Raw genomic sequence first — 21,250 nt, forward strand, 5'->3', positions numbered from 1 at the left:
ACCGCTTTTTAATTAGCAGTGCAACCCCTCCCCCCCCCTCTGCTCTTTCTATCCTTCCTCAGGATCTGATATCTGGGTAGGAAGATTGCATCTGTTATTGTCCCAGTGAGTTTTGTTTCTGTGACTGCTAGGATGTCTGGTGACATCTCCTTGATTCTTTCATGCCACTCCTCACATTTATTCGTTATTCCATCCGCATTCATGTACCAAACCTTCAACTTCTTTTTTATAACTGTGGTCTGGGGAGAAAGGTGAGTTAGGGGGAGCGGGTGCCCTGGCAGGGGCCTATAGGGGGTTGCTGTGGGGGTGGGGTGTGTGGTGTGGGGGGCCTACGGTGTTGGGGCATATGGGGGGTTTCAGTGGGGGTGGGGGTTGTGGTGAGGGGGATGGGGAAGAGGGTCTATGGGGGGTTACAGTAGGGGTGGGGGTTGTGGTGAGGGGGATGGGGATAGAGGGTACAGTGTGTGGGTTATTGTGCGTTTCTGTGGGGGTGGGGTATGAGCTGAGGGGGATGTGTGGGTTACTGTGGGGGTGGGGTTTGTGCTGAGGGGGATGTGTGGGTTGCTGTGGGGGTGAGGTTTGTGCTGAGGGGGATGGGGGCAGAGGGTACAGTGAATGGGTTTTGGGTTAGGTTGATTGCTTTGGGATTGCCATGGTTGTGTTCCTTCTGTGGGTGGTACTGGAGGGGGTTGTGTTTGTTCTTCCACCTGAGCCTGATTTCTCCTGCTCCCCACCTTCCTTGCCTCCCATTCCTCCTTGTGATGTTGCACTCTCTCTTTCAGTGTCATCCTTTCTTCTTGTGCTCTGTCTCAGTTGAGGTACACACTCTGGAACTCCTGAATGTCCTTTAGGCGCGCTTTCTCCTACAGGACCCTGTTTCGAGCTGACTCTGCCTTGAAAATCACTTTGACTGGACACTTTTTTCCTCTCGCAAACCACCCAATTCTCCGAAAATTTGTCATCTGGGTCATGTCGTCCTCTCCTGTTGCTTTCATGATGCTTTCAATTATTTTTTCCTCCTGTTTCCTTGTGTCGTAAGTTTCCCCATCTACTTCTTGAAGCCCATAGACAAAAACTGCCCTCTCCCTTTCGTCCTCCCACTGTACTTCCCTGAGCATCCTCTGATGTGAATTAGTTCCTGCCATTGACGCATTGTTTCCTACTGTCTCTGCCCTATCCGGTGTCCCTGTGCTTATCTGTTCCTGGACATGGCAGTTGTCCAATAGAGCCTCTGTGTATAGCCTAGCTCCTTTGTTGTCTTTGGTCCCCTCATTAGTTCCTGCTGTTCTCCCTGCCTTTTTCCGGGCCCCCCTTGGGTCTGATAGAGTCATCACATACAGTATATCTCCTTTGTTCCCTACTGTCTCCTTGTCGGTGACTAATGTAGCAGTTCTTGGTGTCATGGCTGTACTGTCCTTTGGTTCTTTAGGCTGTTTCAGACTTTTTAGTTATTCTTCTAAGCTCTGTATCTTAACTTTAGCTGCTGTGATTTGTAATTCCCATTTCCTGCTTTCCTCAGCTATTTTCTGTTCCATTTTCTTGCTGAGCTCTTCCAGCCTCCTCCCCCACTCCTCCTCTCTTCTCGTGAGCTCTGCCTCCCAGTCTTCTCTCCCAGGACCACCCCTCGCTTCATCCACCTTTCCTCTGGTTCTCCGTCTGGGTTTTTTGGTGTCCCGTGTTTTTTTCCTTAGAAGGAAGAGCTTATGCCAAGAGTGCTTGTGTGGAGGGGGTGTTTGTTGTGGGAAGAAGGGGGAGGAGGCAGGGAGGGGAAAAGGATAGCTGGAGGGGGGACAGCAGCAGAGGGAAGAGAGATAGGGGGAAGGCTAAGGGGGACAGGGAGGAAAAGCAATGGGGGGGAGGGGAGTAGAAGGAGTAGGGAGGATGAGAAGGAAGATGGAGAGAGAAAGTGGGATAGAGAAAGAGAGAAATAAGAGAGTGTGATTGAGAGTGTGAGTGAGAGAGAGAGAGAGAGAGAGAGAGAGAGAGAGAGAGAAAGGGGAGAAGGGAGTGTGAGAGTGGTTGAGTGTGTGTGGAGTGTGTGAGTTGGGTAGGATCAGCCTTTAGAGTGCTTGAAGACTTAGGAGGCGAGGGGAGAGGGAGGAGAAGGAAGAGGAGGTGAAGGGGGAGATGGAGGAGGGGGAGGAGGTATAGGAGGAGGAGGAGCAGGAGGAGGGAGGGATAGTGGAATAGGAGAGAGGGAGAGAGAGAAAGTGGAATAGGAGAGAGAGAGAGGTAGAGGAGATAAAAGGAGAGAGTGTGGGTGAACTGTGGGTGTTGGAGTGGATATGTGAGATGTATCTGTTAGGGTAGGGACTACAAGTGTTTGTGTGTGAGAATTTATGGTACTCTTATGTTCACGTGTGTGTGTGTGTGCGTTACTATCCTGCCACCTGAGCCGAAGCGAGGGGAGAGGGAGGAGGAGGGCAGGGATAATCTCGCTGTCAGGCTTTTGAGCCTATCCTAGGTTCTCCACACGCATGCTGCTATGTACTGTGCCTATACTTGCTGGAGCTATACTTACTGAGTAAACACCTGTGCACCTACTCATGTATACCTGGAGTTATACTTACTGAATAAACAATGTTAGTGTTAGTTGACTGACTTTACTGCCTGTGTGTGCACTACAGTGCCTCTGGTCCCCACCCTTAATCCCCTCCTCAATTCTACTCCTCTGTTAAGTGATTAGTGCCCTAAGTATGATATTCAGCTCTCCAGAGCAGGGTTTATGACCCTCAGCTATCAGTAATACAGGGCCAGTTACCGCCTTGCAGCCACAAAAAAGGCTATACATTATGTCTGGCAGGCCCATGTCTGCTCCGCTCATGCGCTGTAAGATCCTTCCCGTTCTGGCTCCTCTTCTATTTCCTCTTCACTGTATTCACTAACTCCTCTATCACTGTATGCACTATACACTGGATTCACTAACTCAACCATCCTTATCTCTTATCTCCCTGGCTTGGGTCACACTTATTCTGCTTGAATTTTTGTATTGGGATGAGGCAATACCACCTACACCCACGCTAGGCCTAAGGCCATTCTCTCTCTCTCTTGGCACTGATTCAAATTGTTTTCATGTGTCTGTGTCCTTCACCTCCCTTTTCTGATTTTGACAGATCGTGTATCACTTCTTGGGTTGTTCACTGACACTGTCAACTTTCGACGACCCTGGCAGTGGCTTTGATTGGCCACTAACTACTAAAGATTCACGAGCGAAAATGAACTGTTGCTCCCGTGCGAGTGTGTGACTGTGTGTGTGTGTGCAAATTGTGGGACCCATAGCCTCAAAGAAGTGGATAAAAAGGCTTCGAGAAAGAATATTTGGATTTCTTCCTGAAGCCATTTGAATATTCCACTTCCCCTACTTCCCCATCTTTTCATTCTTCTTTACCAATAGGTATATTTTATTACATAATATGATACAAAAGATTTAAGAGATAAATTGTTGGTATAAAGATGGCATATACAGTAGATGAGGTGTGAGATACATGTCTAGTACATATTGTTACACGTTTGTCATTGATTATAATGCGAAAATCTTATCCAGCTCCTCAGAGCTGGGGCACTTGCCCAAGATACAGCAGGCATTACCCCTCTGAACAGCAGTGTTGAATTGCTGGAATAGAAAACTAGCAGCCCTGGATCCCTAGTTACCCTGTTGAGTCTTTTGCCTAGCTCCTTAAGGAACTTAGATGCACTCTTTCCCCCACGAGCCAACGGTCTCCAAGCCTATGGGAACAAACATAAATGATGGGCAAGTTCTCCATATTTTTTAGATGTTTGGGACTTCCTAAAGCTGGCAGCTGCCCCCTCATTCCTCCCTGGTGTATTGGAGACAGGTATCAGCCAAGGTAGATGCACATGTGTAGTCCCACACCACCTGCTTGCTGTCCGTCCAGGCTTGAAGGGTGATACCATCTGGACGCTTTTGGCTGCCATCAGATTTTCATAGTTGGGGTGGCTCCCTTACTGCTGGGCATCTGGCTGTTGCGAGGCTCCTCTTGATAATGTTATTAACCTCCTCATGTCTTGCAATCTTTCCCTCAGATTTATGGCACGCAAGACCATGGTACCAGAATCGGTCTGCTGCTTCACTACCACAAGTACACCTGTGTTTGGCAAGAATAGGGGTGGCAAATCGAAGGACAATACCAATGCAAATGGTCTGTGGGTTAAAGTGTGTGCCAAGGCTGGGGTGGGAACAGCCAACAGAAAGTCCCCTGCATAAGGAGCTCTCACTGGTTCACTGCCAGGAGGCAGGCTTTATCCTTCCCAGACACACTCTGAAGCATTGTTGAGGCTGTGTTCTCCACTATTGGGCCATCCCAGTGTGACAGTTTGTAGTTGTTGGCGGGAGCAGGTCTAGTTTCAGAGCCCATTAGATTCTCCCAGATCATGGCTTAATCAATGAACATTTGGTCATATACATATACATGTATGTATATCACTAATGATAGTTGTATCATCATATGGATTATAAACATATGTATGTACTGCAGGATTTCACACTTAATATTTAATCAGACTTATAGACATTACTGTACTTCTGATTGCAGTCTTCTCCTCCATAAACTGGGCAGAAGGGTGGAGAGTTTTATATATGATATCTTTATATATTTATATCTTTATATATGATATCTTGTAGGTAGTAGGTTGGTAGACAGCAACCACCCAGGGGGGTACTACCGTCCTGCCAAGTGAGTGTGAAACGAAAGCCTGTAATTGTTTTACATGATGGTAGGATTGCTGGTGTCTTTTGTCTGTCTCATAAATATGCAAGATTACAGGTATGTCTTGCAACTTCTACTTACACTTAAGTCACACTACACATACATGTACATGTTTATTTATACACACTCATCTGAGTTTTCTTTGATTTTATCTTAATAGTTCTTGGTCTTATTACTTTTCCTTTTATATCCATGGGGAAGTGGAATAAGAATCTTACCTCCGTAAGCCATGCGTGTTGTAAAAGTCAACTAAAATGCCGGGAACAATGGGCTAGTAACCCCTTTCCCTGTAATAATTACTAAAAAGAATAAGAAGAAAATTGTCAAAGTGGGAAGTCTGAATGTGCATGGATGTTGTGCAAATTATTAGAAAGAGATGATTGTGGATGTTATGAATGAGAAGAAGCTGGATGTCCTGGCTTTAAGTGAAACAAAGCTGAAGGGGGTGGGTGAGTTTCAGTGGAGAGGAATAAATGGGATTAGGTCAGGGGTTTTAAATAGAGTTAGAGCTAAAGAAGTAGCAGCAATAATGTTGAAGGATAAGTTACGGCAGGAAAAGAGTGACTAAAAATGTATTAATTCAAGGATTATGTGGAGTAAAATAAAGGTTGGATGTGAAAAGTGGGTTATAGTAAGCGTATATGCACCTGGAGAAGAGAGAAGTGTAGAGGAGAGAGAGAGATTTTGGGAAATGTTGAGTGAATGCATGGGGAGTTTTGAACCTAGTGTGAGAGTAATGGTGGTTGGGGATTTCAGTGCTAAAGTGGGCAAAAATGCTTTGGAGGGAGTAGTAGGTAAATTTGGGGTGCCAGGGGTAAATGAAAATGGGGAGCCTTTAATTGAGCTGTGTGTAGAAAGAGGTTTGGTAATAAGTAATACATATTTTATGAAGAAGAGGATAGATAAATATACAAGGTATAATATAGCACGTAATGAAAGTAGTTTGTTAGATTATGTATTGGTGGATAAAAGGTTGATGGGTAGGCTCCAGGATGTACACGTTTATAGAGGGGCAACTGATATATCGGATCATTATCTAGTTGTAGCTACAGTTAGAGTAAGAGGTAGATGGGAAAAGAGGAAAATGGCAACAACAAGCAAGAGGGAGGTGAAAGTGTATAAACTAAGGGATGAGGAAGTTTGAGTGAGACTTAACCCTTTCAGGGTCCGTCCCGTAGATCTACGGCTTCACGTTGAGTGTCCAAACCGTAGATCTACGCCAAAATTCTAGCGCCGTCAAATTTAGCACGAAAGCGCTCATAGGCCTACATGTGAGAGAACGGGTCTGCGTGGTGGGTGTGCGCCATAAACAGAAAATCTAGGCACCCGCATAGCATTGTGGGAACGCCAGCTCAGTTACCCTTGTTCACCATGCCTCGTCGCAAGTCAGCTCTCACTCCCCGGAAAATTGGGACTCTCCTCTTCCTATCTGATAGTTCTGACACTGATGGAAGTGGAAATGAAGATGAATTCTATGGCTTTGATCAGTTAGTGACCAAAAAGAATGACCAGGATATCGATAATAGTGCAGAAAACCCTGACGATCCTCAACCTTCTACCTCTGGTGTGGGCACTCGTGACTCACGGTCGGTTGTTCCTCAACGCAAGAGAAAACTAATATTTCCGCGTGGCCAGACCTCTGACTTCAGTAATGATGATGATAGTGACGTGGGTTGTGATTTTATTGCGCTCGACGATCATTTGAGTAGTGATAGTGAGGAATCATATTCACCAGTGAAGCGTCGGTATGTTCGCCGCAGCATGCGCTCGGGTAGTGTACCCTATGCTGTGCCCAGGGGACGGAGTACATCCCGGAGTACATCCCGTGGCCCTACACCAGTTTTAGGTAGTGATAGTGAGGATGATGTGGCTACACTTGGCATGGATAGACCACAGGCATCAGTGGATGGTGGTAGTGGTGATGGTAGTGGCACTGCCATGCGTGACTCACCAGCCCACGCTGGGACCCACGCTGCTGACTCATCAGTTCAAGGACAAAGCGGAGCGTCAGCCACCAACCCACCACAACCACAACCACCCGTACAACCAGCCTATGATGTCCAGTATCCACCAGCAAACCGTATGTGGGATTGGCAGCAAAATCCCAATTTTGTTCTCAAGCCTCACCACTTTGATGACTCTCAAAGTGGAATTCTACCTACTTGTCCCCTTGGAACCACGGCCAATGAACTGGAATTCTTTGAATTATTCTTTGACCAGCCATTGATGGAAACTGTTGTCAGGGAAAGTAATAAGTATTTTGAGTACACCATGGCAAATACGATCATATCACCACAGTCAGGACTACACAGGTAGAAAGAGACGACTGTTGCAGAAATGTATTTGCTTTTTGCATCAATAATGCTTATGCCTCATGTCTATAAGCATAATATAAAAGCATACTGGTCCACAGATCGGCTAATTTCTACCCCGGTCTTCAGTGAAATCATACCAGTGAACAGGTTTATCTTACTCTTACGTATGTTGCACTTCTCTGACAAAACCAGGCCTGACAGAAGTGACAGGTTATACAAGATTAGAAATGTTTTCATGTATCTCAAACAAAAGTTCAGCATATACTTTTATCCATTCAAGAATCTTGTAATTGACAAGTCTTTGATTTTGTTCAAAGGTAGACTGTCATTCAAGCAGTATATACCGAGCAAGAGGAAACGCTTTGGTATAAAACTGTTTGTACTCTGTGACTGTGACAGTGGCCTGGTGTTGGATATTGTTGTATACACAGGAAGTAAAACATTGAAAAATACCAAGATGTTATTGAGTATCTCAGGTGACGTAGTGAGAAACATGATGGCACCTTATCTTGGTAAGGGGCATACATTATATACCGATAACTGGTACACAAGCCCATTACTCAGTGATTTCATGCGAGTGAACAAGACAGATGTGTGTGGCACAGTGCGTTCTAATCATAAACATATGCCCAGGCTCAACGCAGGTGCTCGTGGTGATGACGTGCAGGTGTTTACTGCCAGTGACATCATGGCATTACGGTGGCATGACAAACGAGACGTCACATTGTTGACAACCATTCACCGTAATGAAATGCCAGACAGTGGCAAAGTTGATCGAGTGACTAATGCGCTTGGTTGACAAATGTGACATGCAGATTGGTTTTGTTGACTGTGTTCGTAAGAGTTACAAGTGGTACATGAAACTTTTCTTCCATCTCATGGACATTTCTATGCTCAATGCATATAATATGTACCAAATAAAGACTGGCAACAGACCACTGTATGGTGAATTTTGTTTGTCTGTTGTCAGACAACTCATAATGAAGTACCAGGTAAGAACACCTGCTGTACAACAAGGTCCTCGAATTACTCAGGATATACCCAAGCGTTTGAGGAGGGAAGGTGATCATTTCATAATACAGCTTCCTTCAACTCAGAAGAAATTTGCTCAGAAGAGATGCATCGTCTGTGCTCAAACAAAACGACGGCAACAAAGACGCAAAGACACTCGGTTTATGTGTGAGGAATGTAAGGTGCCTCTGTGCATGGTGCCTTGTTTCAAGGAGTTCCACAAGCTCCAGCAGTTCTAAAACCATGTCCAGTGATTGTAAATATGTAAATATATGATAGAACATTAGTATTATACAAGATTTGTGCATGTTTATTGTAATAAACAACAGTGGTAAACAATAATATGATAATAATATCTTTATTTACTACAAGTACATGTACAAGGTATACAGTCCTAGCTGACAACAATGACATACTACTATATAGAAAGTCCCTTGTTATGCTCCGCATTTCGGTACATTTCGGGCAAATTAGGTCAGTGTCCCAGGATACGACCCACACCAGTCGACTAACACCCAGGTACCCATTTTACTGATGGGGAACATAGACAACAGGTGGAAAGAAACATGTCCAATGTTTCTACTCTGGCTGGGAATCGAACCCAGACCCTCACCGTGTGAAGCGAGAGCGTTAGCCACCAGGCCACCAGAGCGGTTATTGTGTTCAATACAGTGAGTTTATATATATACATTATATACAGTATTGGTCTCTCAGGCCCCAAATGTTAGTAGGAATAGAAAAAAATTGGAAAAGAAAAGAAAAAACTTAAAAAACCGCTAAATAATGTAATGCGCTTATGTGGAATTTGTCGATGTTGCCGCCACCACATCATTTTTGACAAACTTCTTGGCACTGTATCTCGGTAAGTACTGATCAAAAAAATTTTTTTTGTCTTATTACCTTCACAAAAATATGCTCTTTAATTCTGTAAGAAAAAATAATAATTTTTTTTTTTTCAAAATTTCTTGGACACTGGAGCACCACTTCAGATTTTGGCCGTGGACCCTGAAGGGGTTAAGCAACTATTGGCAGAAAGGTGGGCTGGTGCAAGTATGAGTAGTGGAGTGGTTGAAGAGGGTTGGAATAGTTTTAAAAGTGCAGTATTAGAATGTGGGGCAGAAGTTTGTGGTTATAGGAGGGTGGGTGCAGGAGGAATGAGGAGTGATTGGTGGAATGATGAAGTAAAGGGTGTGATAAAAGAGAAAAAGTTAGCTTATGAGAGGTTTTTACAAAGCAGAAGTGTTATAAGAAGAGTAGAGTATATGAAGAGTAAAAGAAGGGTGAAGAGAGTGGTGAGAGTATAAAAGGAGAGCAGATGATAGAGTGGGAGAGGCACTGTCAAGAAATTTTAATGAAAATAAGAAAAAATTTTGGAGTGAGTTAAACAAGTTAAGAAAGCTTAGAGAACGAATGGATTTGTCAGTTAAAAACAGAGTAGGGGAGTTAGTAGATGGGGAGATGGAGGTTTTGGGTAGATGGCGAGAATATTTTGAGGAACCTTCAAATGTCGACGAAGAAAGGGAAGCGGTAATTTCATGCACTGGCCAGGGAGGTACACCATCTTTTAGGAGTGAAGAAGAACCGGATGTGAGTGTGGGGGAGGTGTGAGAGGCATTACGTAGAATGAAAGGGGGTAAAACAGCTGGAACTGACAGGATCATGACAGAAATGTTAAAAGCAGGGGGGATATAGTGTTGGAGTGGTTGGTATTTTTGTTTAATAAATGTATGAAAGAGGGGAAGGTACCTAGGGATTGGCAGAGAGCATGTATACTCCCTTTATATAAAGGGAAGGGGGACAAAAGAGATTGTAAAAATTATAGAGGAATAAGTTTACTGAGTATACCAGGAAAAGTGTACGGTAGGGTTATAATTGAAAGAATTAGAGGTAAGACAGAATGTAGGATTGCGGATGAGCAAGAAGGTTTCAGAGTGGGTAGGGGATGTGTAGATCAAGTGTTTACATTGAAGCATATATGTGAACAGTATTTAGATAAAGGTAGGGAAGTTTTTATTGCATTTATGGATTTAGAAAAGGCATATGATAGAGTGGATAGGGGAGCAATGTGGCAGATGTTGCAAGTATATGGAATAGGTGGTAAGTTACCAAATGCTGTAAAGAGTTTTTATGAGGATAGTGAGGCTCAGGTTAGGGTGTGTAGAAGAGAGGGAGACTACTTCCCAGTAAAAGTAGGTTTTAGACAGGGATGTATAATGTCACCATGGTTGTTTAATATATTTATAGATGGGATTGTAAAAGAAGTGGTTGGGAGAGGGGTGGGATTAAATTATTGGGAATCAAATGCAAAATGGGAATTGATGATACTGATGATACTGTGCTCATGGGAGATTCTAAAGAAAAATTGCAAAGGTTAGTGGATGAGTTTGGGAGTGTGTGTAAAGGTAGAAAGTTGAAGGTGAACATAGAAAAGAGTAAGGTGATGAGGGTATCAAATGATTTAGATAAAGAAAAATTGGATATCAAATTGGGGAGGAGGAGTATGGAAGAAGTGAATGTTTTCAGATACTTGGGAGTTGACATGTCGGCAGATGGATTTATGAATGATGAGGTTAAAATAGAATTGATGAGGAAAAAAAGGTGAGTGGTGCGTTGAGGTATATGTGGAGACAAAAAACATTATCTATGGAGGCAAAGAAGGGAATGTATGAAAGTATAGTAGTACCATCACTCTTATATGGGTGTGAAGCTTGGGTTGTGAATGCAGCAGCGAGGAGGCGGTTGGAGGCAGTGGAGATGTCCTGTCTAAGAGCAATGTGTGGTGTAAATATTATGCAGAAAATTCGGAGTGTGGAAATTAGGAGAAGGTGTGGAGTTAATAAAAGTATTAGTCAGAGGGCTGAAGAGGGGTTGTTGAGGTGGTTTGGTCATTTAGAGAGAATGGATCAAAGTAGAACGACATGGAGAGCGTATAAATCTGTAGGGGAAGGAATGCGGGGTAGGGGATCGTCCTTGAAAAGGTTGGTGGGAGGGGGTAAAGGAGGTTTTGTGGGCGAGGGGCTTGGAATTCCAGCAAGCATGCGTGAGCATGTTAGATAGGAGTGAATGGAGACGAATGGTATTTGGGGCCTGACAATCTGTTGGAGTGTGAGCAGGGTAATATTTAGTGAAGGGATTCAGGGAAACTGGTTATTTTTATATAGCTGGACTTGAGTCCTGGAAATGGGAAGTACAATGCCTGCACTCTAAAGGAGGGGTTTGGGATATTAGCAGTTTGGAGGGATATTTTGTGTATCTTTATAGGTATATGCTTCTAAGCTGTTGTGTTCTGAGCACCTCTGCAAGAACAGCGATTATGTGTGAGTAAGGTGAATGTGTTGAATGATAATGAAAGTATTTTCTTTTTGGGGATTTTCTTTCTTTTTTGGGTCACCCTGCCTCGGTGGGAGGCAGCCGACTTGTTAAAAAAAAAAATCTTTGAGAAAGTGGGGTTTGTCGTGTGGCCCTCCCTGTCCCACACCAAACAATGCCATTGACAGATACAAATACAGTACAAATATTTATTCCCTTGTAAAGCTTACAATGTGTGGTTTAATGAATCTTAACTAGTCATAAGTTGGCCTGTGATACTCCAATACTGAAACTATGTATAGTGCCAAAACAAAAGCATTCACATTGCTAAACTCATAAACTAGTATTTAGTCACTTAGCCATAATACCAACTTACCTCATAATTTTGTAATATTTTAAACTTAAGATTTAATCTAAGTCTGCCCGAAATGCCTAGCCATGCTAGGTGTTCTAGTGGTACACTCTGTAATTATTATTTTACTACATGTAAACCACACAATAAACAAATTCTGTAAACTCAGCATTGTAATCCTTATAGAGAATAAACTTTGAATGTTATAAGATTTTAAATGTACAAAGTTGGCCACTATCATTCCTAGGCACTTTGGGCAGACTACTACTAATTATAACACCATTTTGATATATGTAGGCCATATTTGAGCAGTATATTTGAACATATTATTATGTACTTAATTAGATATATTCTCAGTTAAGTACATACATACATTGGAACCCCGAGTTTCGAACACATTGACTATCGAATGCTTTGAGTTTTAACCACTTTTTTTGCACCAATTTTGTCCCGAGTATCGAACATGCCATGTGTTTCGAACCACATACCAGACCTGTCTGCCTGCCCCGCGCCTGCATGGGGAGGCACGCGGGCATTGTGAGTCAGTCTGACCTTGTTTCTCGAGTGAACATTACATTATATACTAGGCATTTAAAGTGCCCTAGAGCGATAAAATGCACATACAGTACACTCATTACTTACCTTAAAATATTTGTAGTCTTAACCCTTTGACTGTTTCAGTCGTATATATACATCTTATGCGCCACTGTTTCGGACGTATTTATACACATAAATTCTAGCGGCTTCAAATCAAGCGGGAGAAAGCTGGTAGGCCTACATGAGAGAGAATGGGTCCTGAGTGGTGGGTGTGCATCCTGTGAAAAAAATGTGGGACTCAGTGGTGCGTTGTGGGAACGCCATCTTGGTAGTCCATTTTCACCATGCCTCGTGGTAAGAAGTGCCTTACTCCTCAGCAGATTGGAAGTCTTTTGTTCCCAAGTGATAGCTCTAACAACAATGGAAGTGTCAGTGAAAGTGAATTCCATGGTTTTCAAGCGGGTGTGACCGAAAACAGTGCCCAGGATAACGTGATGAAAACCCAGATGACCCACAACCTTCCACCTCTGGTGCTGGGCCGGCTCGTTCACGTTCACCTGTACCAGGAAAAAAGAGGAAACTATTTGCCCATGTACAAGACTCAGATGTGAGCAGTGAAAGTGATAGTTATAGTGATTTCAAAGCTATTGAAAGCAGTTCTAGTTGCAACAGTGAGGGTGAATATTCCCCAGTGAAGCAGCAGTATATATGACATAGCATGCAGTCTGGTAGTGTGTCATATGCTGTTCCAAGGGGAAGGAGTAAATCTCGGAGCACATCCCGTGGCCCTACACCACGACCTGATAATGAAGATGACGATATTGTTACAATGGGTATGAATGATGTGAGTGAGGCAGCAGGTGGTGGTAGTGGTGATAGTGATGGTGGCATGAGTCATGTGGCACCAACAGCGGGCCACGCTACTACCGACGCTGCTGACTGCATAACTACAACCAGCCTCACCCAATCCCACACTCCCACAACAACCACAACCTGCACAACCACAACCACGTTTCAATATCTAGAACCCACCGGCAGACCGCATCTGGGATTGGCAGCAAGGTGACGAGTTTGTTCCCAGTCCCCATGACTTTGATGAAACACAAAATGGAATACGGCCATCGTGTACACTTGGGACAATGCTACTGAACTGAAATGCTTTCAGTTATTCTTCAATGAACCCCTGATGGACATTATTGTCAGGGAAACCAACACATTATGAGTACACCATGGCAAATACAATTCTTTCACCAAGATCACGGCTACACCAGTGGAAAGACACAACTGTGGCAGAGATGTACCTGATCTTTGGCACAATAATGCTTATGCCACATGTGTATAAGCACACTGTCACCACATACTGGTCAACAGAACGCCTGATTTCAACCCCAGGTTTTAGTGACATTATAGGAGTAAATCGTTTTTTGATACTGTTACGTATGTTACACTTTTCAGACAAAACAAGGCCTGACAGAAGCGACAGGTTATATAAGATCAGAAATGTGTTTATGTACCTGAAACAAAAGTGTTGCATGTATTTTTATCCCTTCAGGAAGCTTGTTATTGATGAGTCTTTGATTTTGTTCAAAGGAAGACTTTCTTTCCAGCAGTACATACCAAGCAAGAGGAAATGCTTTGGTATAAAGTTATTTGTACTGTGTGATTGCAAAAGTGGTCTCATTTTGGATATCATTGTGTACACTGGCAGTAATACATTGAGATACCAGGAAGTTATTGAGTATCTCTGGCGATGTGGTTCGAACAATGATGGAACCATATCTTGGTAAGGGGCATATATTATATACTGATAACTGGTACACAAGTCCCATACTCAGTGACTTCTTGCGAGTGAACATGACAGACGTGTGTGGCACAGTGCGTGGCAATCGTAAGCATATGCCAAGGTTCAACGCTGGCACTCGCAGAGGTGAGGTGCAGGCCTTTGCTGCCAATGACATAATGGCATTTTGGTGGCATGACAAACGTGATGTCACATTGTTGACGTCAGTTCACCGAAAAGAAATAACACACACTGGCAGGCACAATAGAGAGACCAATGAACCCATTCTAAAACCTGCAGGTGTCATGGACTACAACCTCAATATGTGCTTAGTGGACAAATGTGACATGCAGGTTGGGTTTGTTGATTGTGTACGCAAGAGTTATAAGTGGTATATGAAACTTTTTTTCCATCTTTTTGATATTCCCATGCTAAGTGCTTATAACATATACAAGTTGAGGACCAACAACATACCAAAATATGGTGAATTTTGTTTCTCAGTCATCAGACAAATAATCGTCAAGTACCAAGTAGCAACACCTGCAATAGACCAGCGCCCACAAAATTACCAACACATGCCATCTTGTTTGAGGCCTGGTGATCACTACCCCATACAACTGCCTCCTACTGCTTTCAAGAAAAGTGCTCAGAAGAGGTGTTTTGTATGTGGACATACCATAAAACACCCACAAACACGCAGAGACACTCGTTTTATGTGTGAGGAGTGTCTAGTACCACTCTGCAGCTGCAGCAGTTCTAGGAAAGTGTTCAGTGACTGTACATATGTTTATATATTATAGAACAATAGTAATAAACAATGTTTTGTATTGTTTGTTTGTGTAAACAAGTTTTATACACAATCTAATAGTGATAATGTTTGTTCAGTTATTGTGTTGTAAATGATGAGTGTATATTTGAACAGTGCACCTTACTTTGGTCTCACAGGCCACATAAGTTACTTAGAAAAGAAAAATATTGGAAAATACAAGAAACCTTCGAATTGGAGTAAATAAAACAATACCGGGTGGGCGGCATTTGCCGCTTTTGCCATATGCCGCTTATTTTTTGCCAACTTTGCATCTCTATATCTTGGTAAGTACTGATGGCCAAAAAATTTCTTTTTGGCTTAAAACACTCAGCAAAATAATCCTAACATTTTGGTAAGAAAAAACAATTTTTTTTTTCGAATATTTTGCGAATAGAATGAGTTTCAGAAAGGGGCCTGCGACAGTCAAAGGGTTAATGTTCTTAATATAGGGTGCAAGGTGAATAGTAAGGTAGGTAGGTATCAACGTGTGGTAGGGATGTAACCCCCATGTTTGCGAGTTTTGTAAACAAATCAGTTGTTGTTGTTACCAGCCTGGTATCAACAACAACAATTGGTTTTTGTTCACTTCGTCAAACCGACTGGAAAAACATCTCATATTTATGTTAATTTATGTGTTTATATGTTACGTAGCATGTTTTTTTATATAATTTTGAAAAAATATCATAGATGGATTAAGCAAAATGTCTATATTAACATTTTATATGACATTTAATGTGCCTCAGAGTGATTATTATTGTGTTATTATTATTAATATGGCATCTTCATGACTAATAACACACTCTTAATGATTTTAATGTGTTCCTGCATGCCAGCACAGGTGCAAGTTGTGGAGTTTAAAGCCTGTCGTCTGCAAGGTATGTAAATGGTGTACGTACACTATTTCATTTCTACGTTATAGTTTTCTTATGAAAGAAGTGATCTAATGAAGTTAGCGCTACAAACTCCGCTTTCTCTTATGCTAACACGTCTGAAGGAGGAAAGAATGGGAAGACATTTTCATAGTTGGAGCAGCAATGCCCACGACTGCGTCCTCCTCCGCCACCACAAACATAATGACATACATATTTTATTCATTTTTTAGTGTATATCAGGTTTTTATGATATTTATATTGTTTATTATGTCATATTAGATGAATTATGATAGACAGCAGGAGCGAATTAATTGGATTTACATTATTTCTTATGGGAAATACTGCTTTGAATTTTGAACATTTCGACTTTAGAACTAGCTCCTGGAATGGATTAAGTTTAAAACTCGGGGTACCACTGTAATTAGGTTTAAAATAGTTAGGTAGTCAGATCATTTAATATTAGTACAAATGGCAGATTTAATAATGGGATTCGATTTGTCTTGGCATGATACATGTACATTGTTTCTATTAAAGCCATACTGGAGGAGTATCTTAGCAAATTAAGATTAACTTAAGATTTAATTGGCAATAGCTATATTAGGAATTGTATGATTACAGTCCTTTGGGTGAGTGTAAGTGAACAAAAAAGAGATAGAAAATTAGATTAATAATTGCTATTCTATTCAATAGTCACTTATCTTTTTAACATGAATATACCTTCAGAAACCTACATACTTGTGGACAACTTCAAATACATATGGAGTGCAAGTAAATGCTTGAACATTAGTTTCTCTACACAAGAGGGTATGAGGCAGCAGCAGCAAAGCCACACTGGTTACTCATTGCATTTTCATGACAATGTATTGGTAATCACCTAAGTTTGCATAATATTTAGAATAGGACAACTCTAAGTCAGATGAAAAATTAATTTTATAAATAACTTACCATTTTCACAGGTTAGTTTATTTAAGTCTCATTTTTAAATAGTTCTTTAACCTTTAAACTGTCCAAACGTAGATCTGCATTTTTTCAACATTTGAAAGTATGTAAAAAAAGTAGATCTTTTTTTTTTTTTACATTTGAAAACGTGTAAAAAAACTTTGATCTACTTTTTTTTTTTTGTTATTGAAAATAACTGTATTAAACACAAGTGCAACCATGTCAATTAATTACCAGAATTAAACAAAATAAAGACTACATAAAAACTCAGTTTAAAGCATGATACAGTGAATGATGTCCAAATGTTTGTGGAGAAGTACCACCCCTGAGCAAGCTGAAACAAGCCATCTTTGCAACAAGTTCAGTGACAGAACCATGTCCCATTTTAGGGAAATGTTAAAGAGGTGCCAGAAACAGAGGACTGTGAACAGTTATTTTGTGAGACAGGGGTCCAGTGACTCTCAAGCTGGCTCTAGTGGCATTAAAAGACAGAGAAGGGAAGTAACCCTAGAGAGGGCTTTGATACCTAAAGTCCTTATGGAGGGGGATTCCCCTTCCAAACATTAACCCCAACTCCCTCCCTCCCTCCCTCCCTCCCTCCCTCCCTATCTTCCAGATGTCATCACCAATCTTCAATAAAGGTAAGTAAAAATGTTATTTTATATGTTTATTTAAATTTATTAATAATTATTTTTATTTTATTATTTTTTTTTATTATCACACTGGCCGATTCTCACCAAGGCAGGGTGGCCCGAAAAAGAAAAACTTTTACCTCATTCACTCCATCACTGTCTTGCCAGAAGGGTGCTATACATTACAGTTTTTAATCTGCAACATTAACACCCCTCCTTTAGAGTGCAGGCACTGTACTTCCCATCTCCAGGACTCAAGTCCGGCCTGCCGGTTTCCCTGAACCCCTTCATAAATGTTACTTTGCTCACACTCCAACAGCACGTCAAATATTAAAAACCATTTATCTCCATTCACTCCTATCAAACATGCTCACGCATGCCTGCTGGAAGTCCAAGCCCCTCGCACACAAAACCTCCTTTACCCCCTTCCTCCAACCTTTCCTAGGCCGACCCCTACCCCGCCTTCCTTCCACTACAGACTGATACACTCTTGAAGTCACTCTGTTTCGCTCCATTCTCTCTACATGTCCGAACCACCTCAACAACCCTTCCTCAGCCCTCTAGACAACAGTTTTGGTAATCCCGCACCTCCTCCTAACTTCCAAACTACGAATTCTCTGCATTGTATTCACACCACACATTGCCCTCCAGCCTTCTCCTCGCTGCAACATTCATCACCCATGCTTCACACCCATATAAGAGCGTTGGTAAAACTACTCTCATACATTCCCCTCTTTGCCTCCAAGGACAAAGTTCTTTGTCTCCACAGACTCCTAAGTGCACCACTCACCGTCTTCCCCTCATCAATTCTATGATTCACCTCATCTTTCATGGACCCATCCGCTGACACGTCCACTCCCAAATATCTGAATACATTCACCTCCTCCATACTCTCTCCCTCCAATCTGATGTCCAATCTTTCATCACCTAATCTTTTTGTTATCCTCATAACCTTACTCTTTCCTGTATTCACTTTTAATTTTCTTCTTTTGCACACCCTACCAAATGCATCCACCAATCTCTGCAACTTCTCTTCAGAATCTCCCAAGAGCACAGTGTCATCAGCAAAGAGCAACTGTGACAACTCCCACTTTATGTGTGATTCTTTATCTTTTAACTCCACGCCTCTTGCCAAGACCCTCGCATTTACTTCTCTTACAACCTCATCTATAAATATATTAAACAACCACGGTGACATCACACATCCTTGTCTAAGGCCTACTTTTACTTTTATTAATAATTATACACTATATTTATTGTGTGTATGTAAAACTATAATGTAATACTATCTATAAAATGTATTTTTTTGTGAATACTTTTGGGTTTTTGGAACAGGTTAATTGTCTTTCCATTATTTCTTATGGGAAATATTGCTTCGCCTTTCAAACTTTTTGAGTTTAGAACTAGCTCCTGGAATGGATTAAGTTCGAAATTTAAGGTTCCACTGTATACCTTAAGTGGTATAACTCTGCATACTAAGTTGAACTAAACATTCATGCTATCTACCACAAAGCTGTCATCCAGCTCAGTGCAGCAGGAATGGCAGAAGCCCTGAGCGTTGCCCATTCAGAGTCCCTTACCAACCTCAGATATATTGTCTAGTCGACAAAACAGCCGCACTTGCACTTCCCTCTGGAACACTAAGGTGAGTGGGTCCAGCAGCAGGAGCTCACAACACAGCTCCAAAACTGGAAGAGATGCCAAGAGAGGTGGTGGCAGCACCTCTGAAGAATATGCCAAAATTGTCAATTATGAGGGTGACTACTCCGGCGTCTGAAAATTACATGCTGCAACGCTCAAGTATGGACATCAGAGAAATCATCAGAGGGGGTCTTCTTCAGTGATACTCACAGTGAGGTGTATAACTCGTGGGATGACTCGACAGTGCTGGTCACCATCAAGACCTTTAGAACAATACCCCCTCTGACAAATATGCCGAAATTGTCAATTATAAGGACGACTACTCTACTCCAGCGTCTGAAAATTACGAGCTGCAGTGCTCAAGTATGGACATCAAGGAAATCATCAGAGGGGGTCTTCTTCAGTGATACTCACAGTGAGGTTTATCACTCACGGGACGACTCTACGGTGCTGGTCACCATCAAAACCTTTAGAACAACTAAGACGTCCTCAACCTGAATACTAATTCTCTTCGCCTTCCAACTCTCTACTTGGGAAGCCAATAGTTTGTTCCCAGAAACATACTGCCAGGGACATGTTGGTGTACTCTCGTGAATCAACAAAGCCAGTGTCTTCAGCACCAAACTTGCATGGGTTATACTAATACAGTGGACCCCCGCATAGCGGACGCCTTGCATAGCGGACAATCCGCATAGCGGACGCTTTGTTCGCTAAAATTTTGCCCCGCATAGTGGACAAAAACCCGCTCAGCGGCCTTCGTCCGAGACGCGTCCAATGTGCGCCCTCAGCCAGCCTCACATGTGCCGCCTGTGCCATTGTTTACCAGCCAGCCTCCGCGGTAACATTCAAGCATACACTCGGAATATTTCGTATTATTACAGTGTTTTCGGTGGTGTTTCTGGAAAATAAGTGACCATGGGCCCCAAGAAAGCTTCTAGTTCCAACCCTACAGCAATAAGGGTTAGGATTCCTATTGAAATAAAGAAAGAGATCATTGATAAGTATGAAAGTGGAGTACGTATCACCGACCTGGTCAGGTTGTACAAGAAACCAAAATCAACCATCTCTTCTATTGTGGGCAAGAAAACGGCAATCAAGGAAGCTGTTGTTGCCAAAGGTTTAACTGTGTTTTCGAAACAAAGATTGCAAGTGATGGAAGATGTTGAGAGACTCTTATTGGTGTGGATAAATGAAAAACATCTAGCAGGAGATAGCGTCTCTCAAGCGATCATATGTGAAAAGGCTAGGAAGTTGCATGACGATTTAATTAAAAAAATGCCTGCAACTAGTGATGATGTGAGTGAATTTAAGGCCAGCAAAGGTTGGTTTGAGAGATTTAAGAAGCGTAGTGGCATCCATAGTGTGATACGGCATGGTGAGGCTGCCAGTTCGGACCACAAAGCGGCTGAAAAATATGTGCAGGAATTCAAGGAGTACATAGAAACTGAAGGACTGAAACCTGAACAAGTGTTTAATTGTGATGAAACAGGCCTGTTCTGGAAGAAAATGCCAAGCAGGACCTACATTACTCAGGAGGAAAAGGCACTCCCAGGACATAAGCCTATGAAAGACAGGCTTACTTTGTTGATGTGTGCCAATGCTAGTGGTGATTGCAAAGTTAAGCCTTTATTAGTGTATCACTCTGAAACTCCCAGAGCGTTCAGGCAAAAGAATGTCCTCAAGGATAATTTGTGTGTGCTGTGGAGGGCAAACAGTAAGGCATGGGTCACTAGGGAATTTTTCTATAACTGGTTACACCATGCATTTGCCCCCAATGTGAAAGATTACCTAACTGAAAAGAAATTAGAACTTAAGTGCCTCCTGGTGTTAGACAATGCCCCTGGTCATCCTACAGACGTGGCAGAGCGACTTTATGGGGACATGAGCTTCATTAAGGTGAAGTTTTTGCCTCCTAATACCACTCCTCTCCTGCAGCCCATGGACCAGCAGGTCATTTCCAACTTCAAGAAACTGTACACAAAAGCTCTGTTTCAAAAGTGCTTTGAAGTGACCACAGACACTCGATTGACTCTAAAAGAGTTTTAGAAGGATCACTTTAATATCCTCAATTGTGTAAACCTTATAGGTAAGGCTTGGGAGGGAGTGACTAAGAGAACCTTGAACTCTGCTTGGAAGAAACTGTGGCCAGAATGTGTAGACAAAAGGGATTTTGAAGGGTTTGAGGCTAACCCTGAGATGATTATGCCAGTTGAGGAATCAATTGTGGAATTGGGGAAGTCCTTGGGGTTGGAGGTTAGTGGGGAGGATGTGGAAGAGTTGGTGGAGGAGGACAATGAAGAACTAACCACTGATGAGCTGATAGATCA

General features: G+C 42.3%; 1 protein-coding gene across 7 annotated transcripts in view; it reads left to right on the plus strand.

The window, feature by feature from the left end:
• Dus1 (Dihydrouridine synthase 1) overlaps positions 1 to 21,250 on the plus strand; it is a 154,507-nt gene that overhangs the window by 44,580 nt on the left and 88,677 nt on the right. For 3 of the 7 annotated variants that reach the window (XM_070094589.1, XM_070094591.1, XM_070094593.1), the window contains one exon: positions 15,673 to 15,714. The exons of the other annotated variants lie outside the window; for them this stretch is intronic. In XM_070094589.1, the coding sequence (XP_069950690.1) occupies positions 15,673 to 15,714 (42 nt within the window). The remainder of the gene's footprint in view (positions 1 to 15,672; positions 15,715 to 21,250) is intronic. 7 annotated transcript variants of the gene reach the window in all.

Source organism: Cherax quadricarinatus, chromosome 46, assembly GCF_038502225.1.
Source record: "Cherax quadricarinatus isolate ZL_2023a chromosome 46, ASM3850222v1, whole genome shotgun sequence".
In the NCBI taxonomy this organism is placed as follows: domain Eukaryota; kingdom Metazoa; phylum Arthropoda; class Malacostraca; order Decapoda; family Parastacidae; genus Cherax; species Cherax quadricarinatus.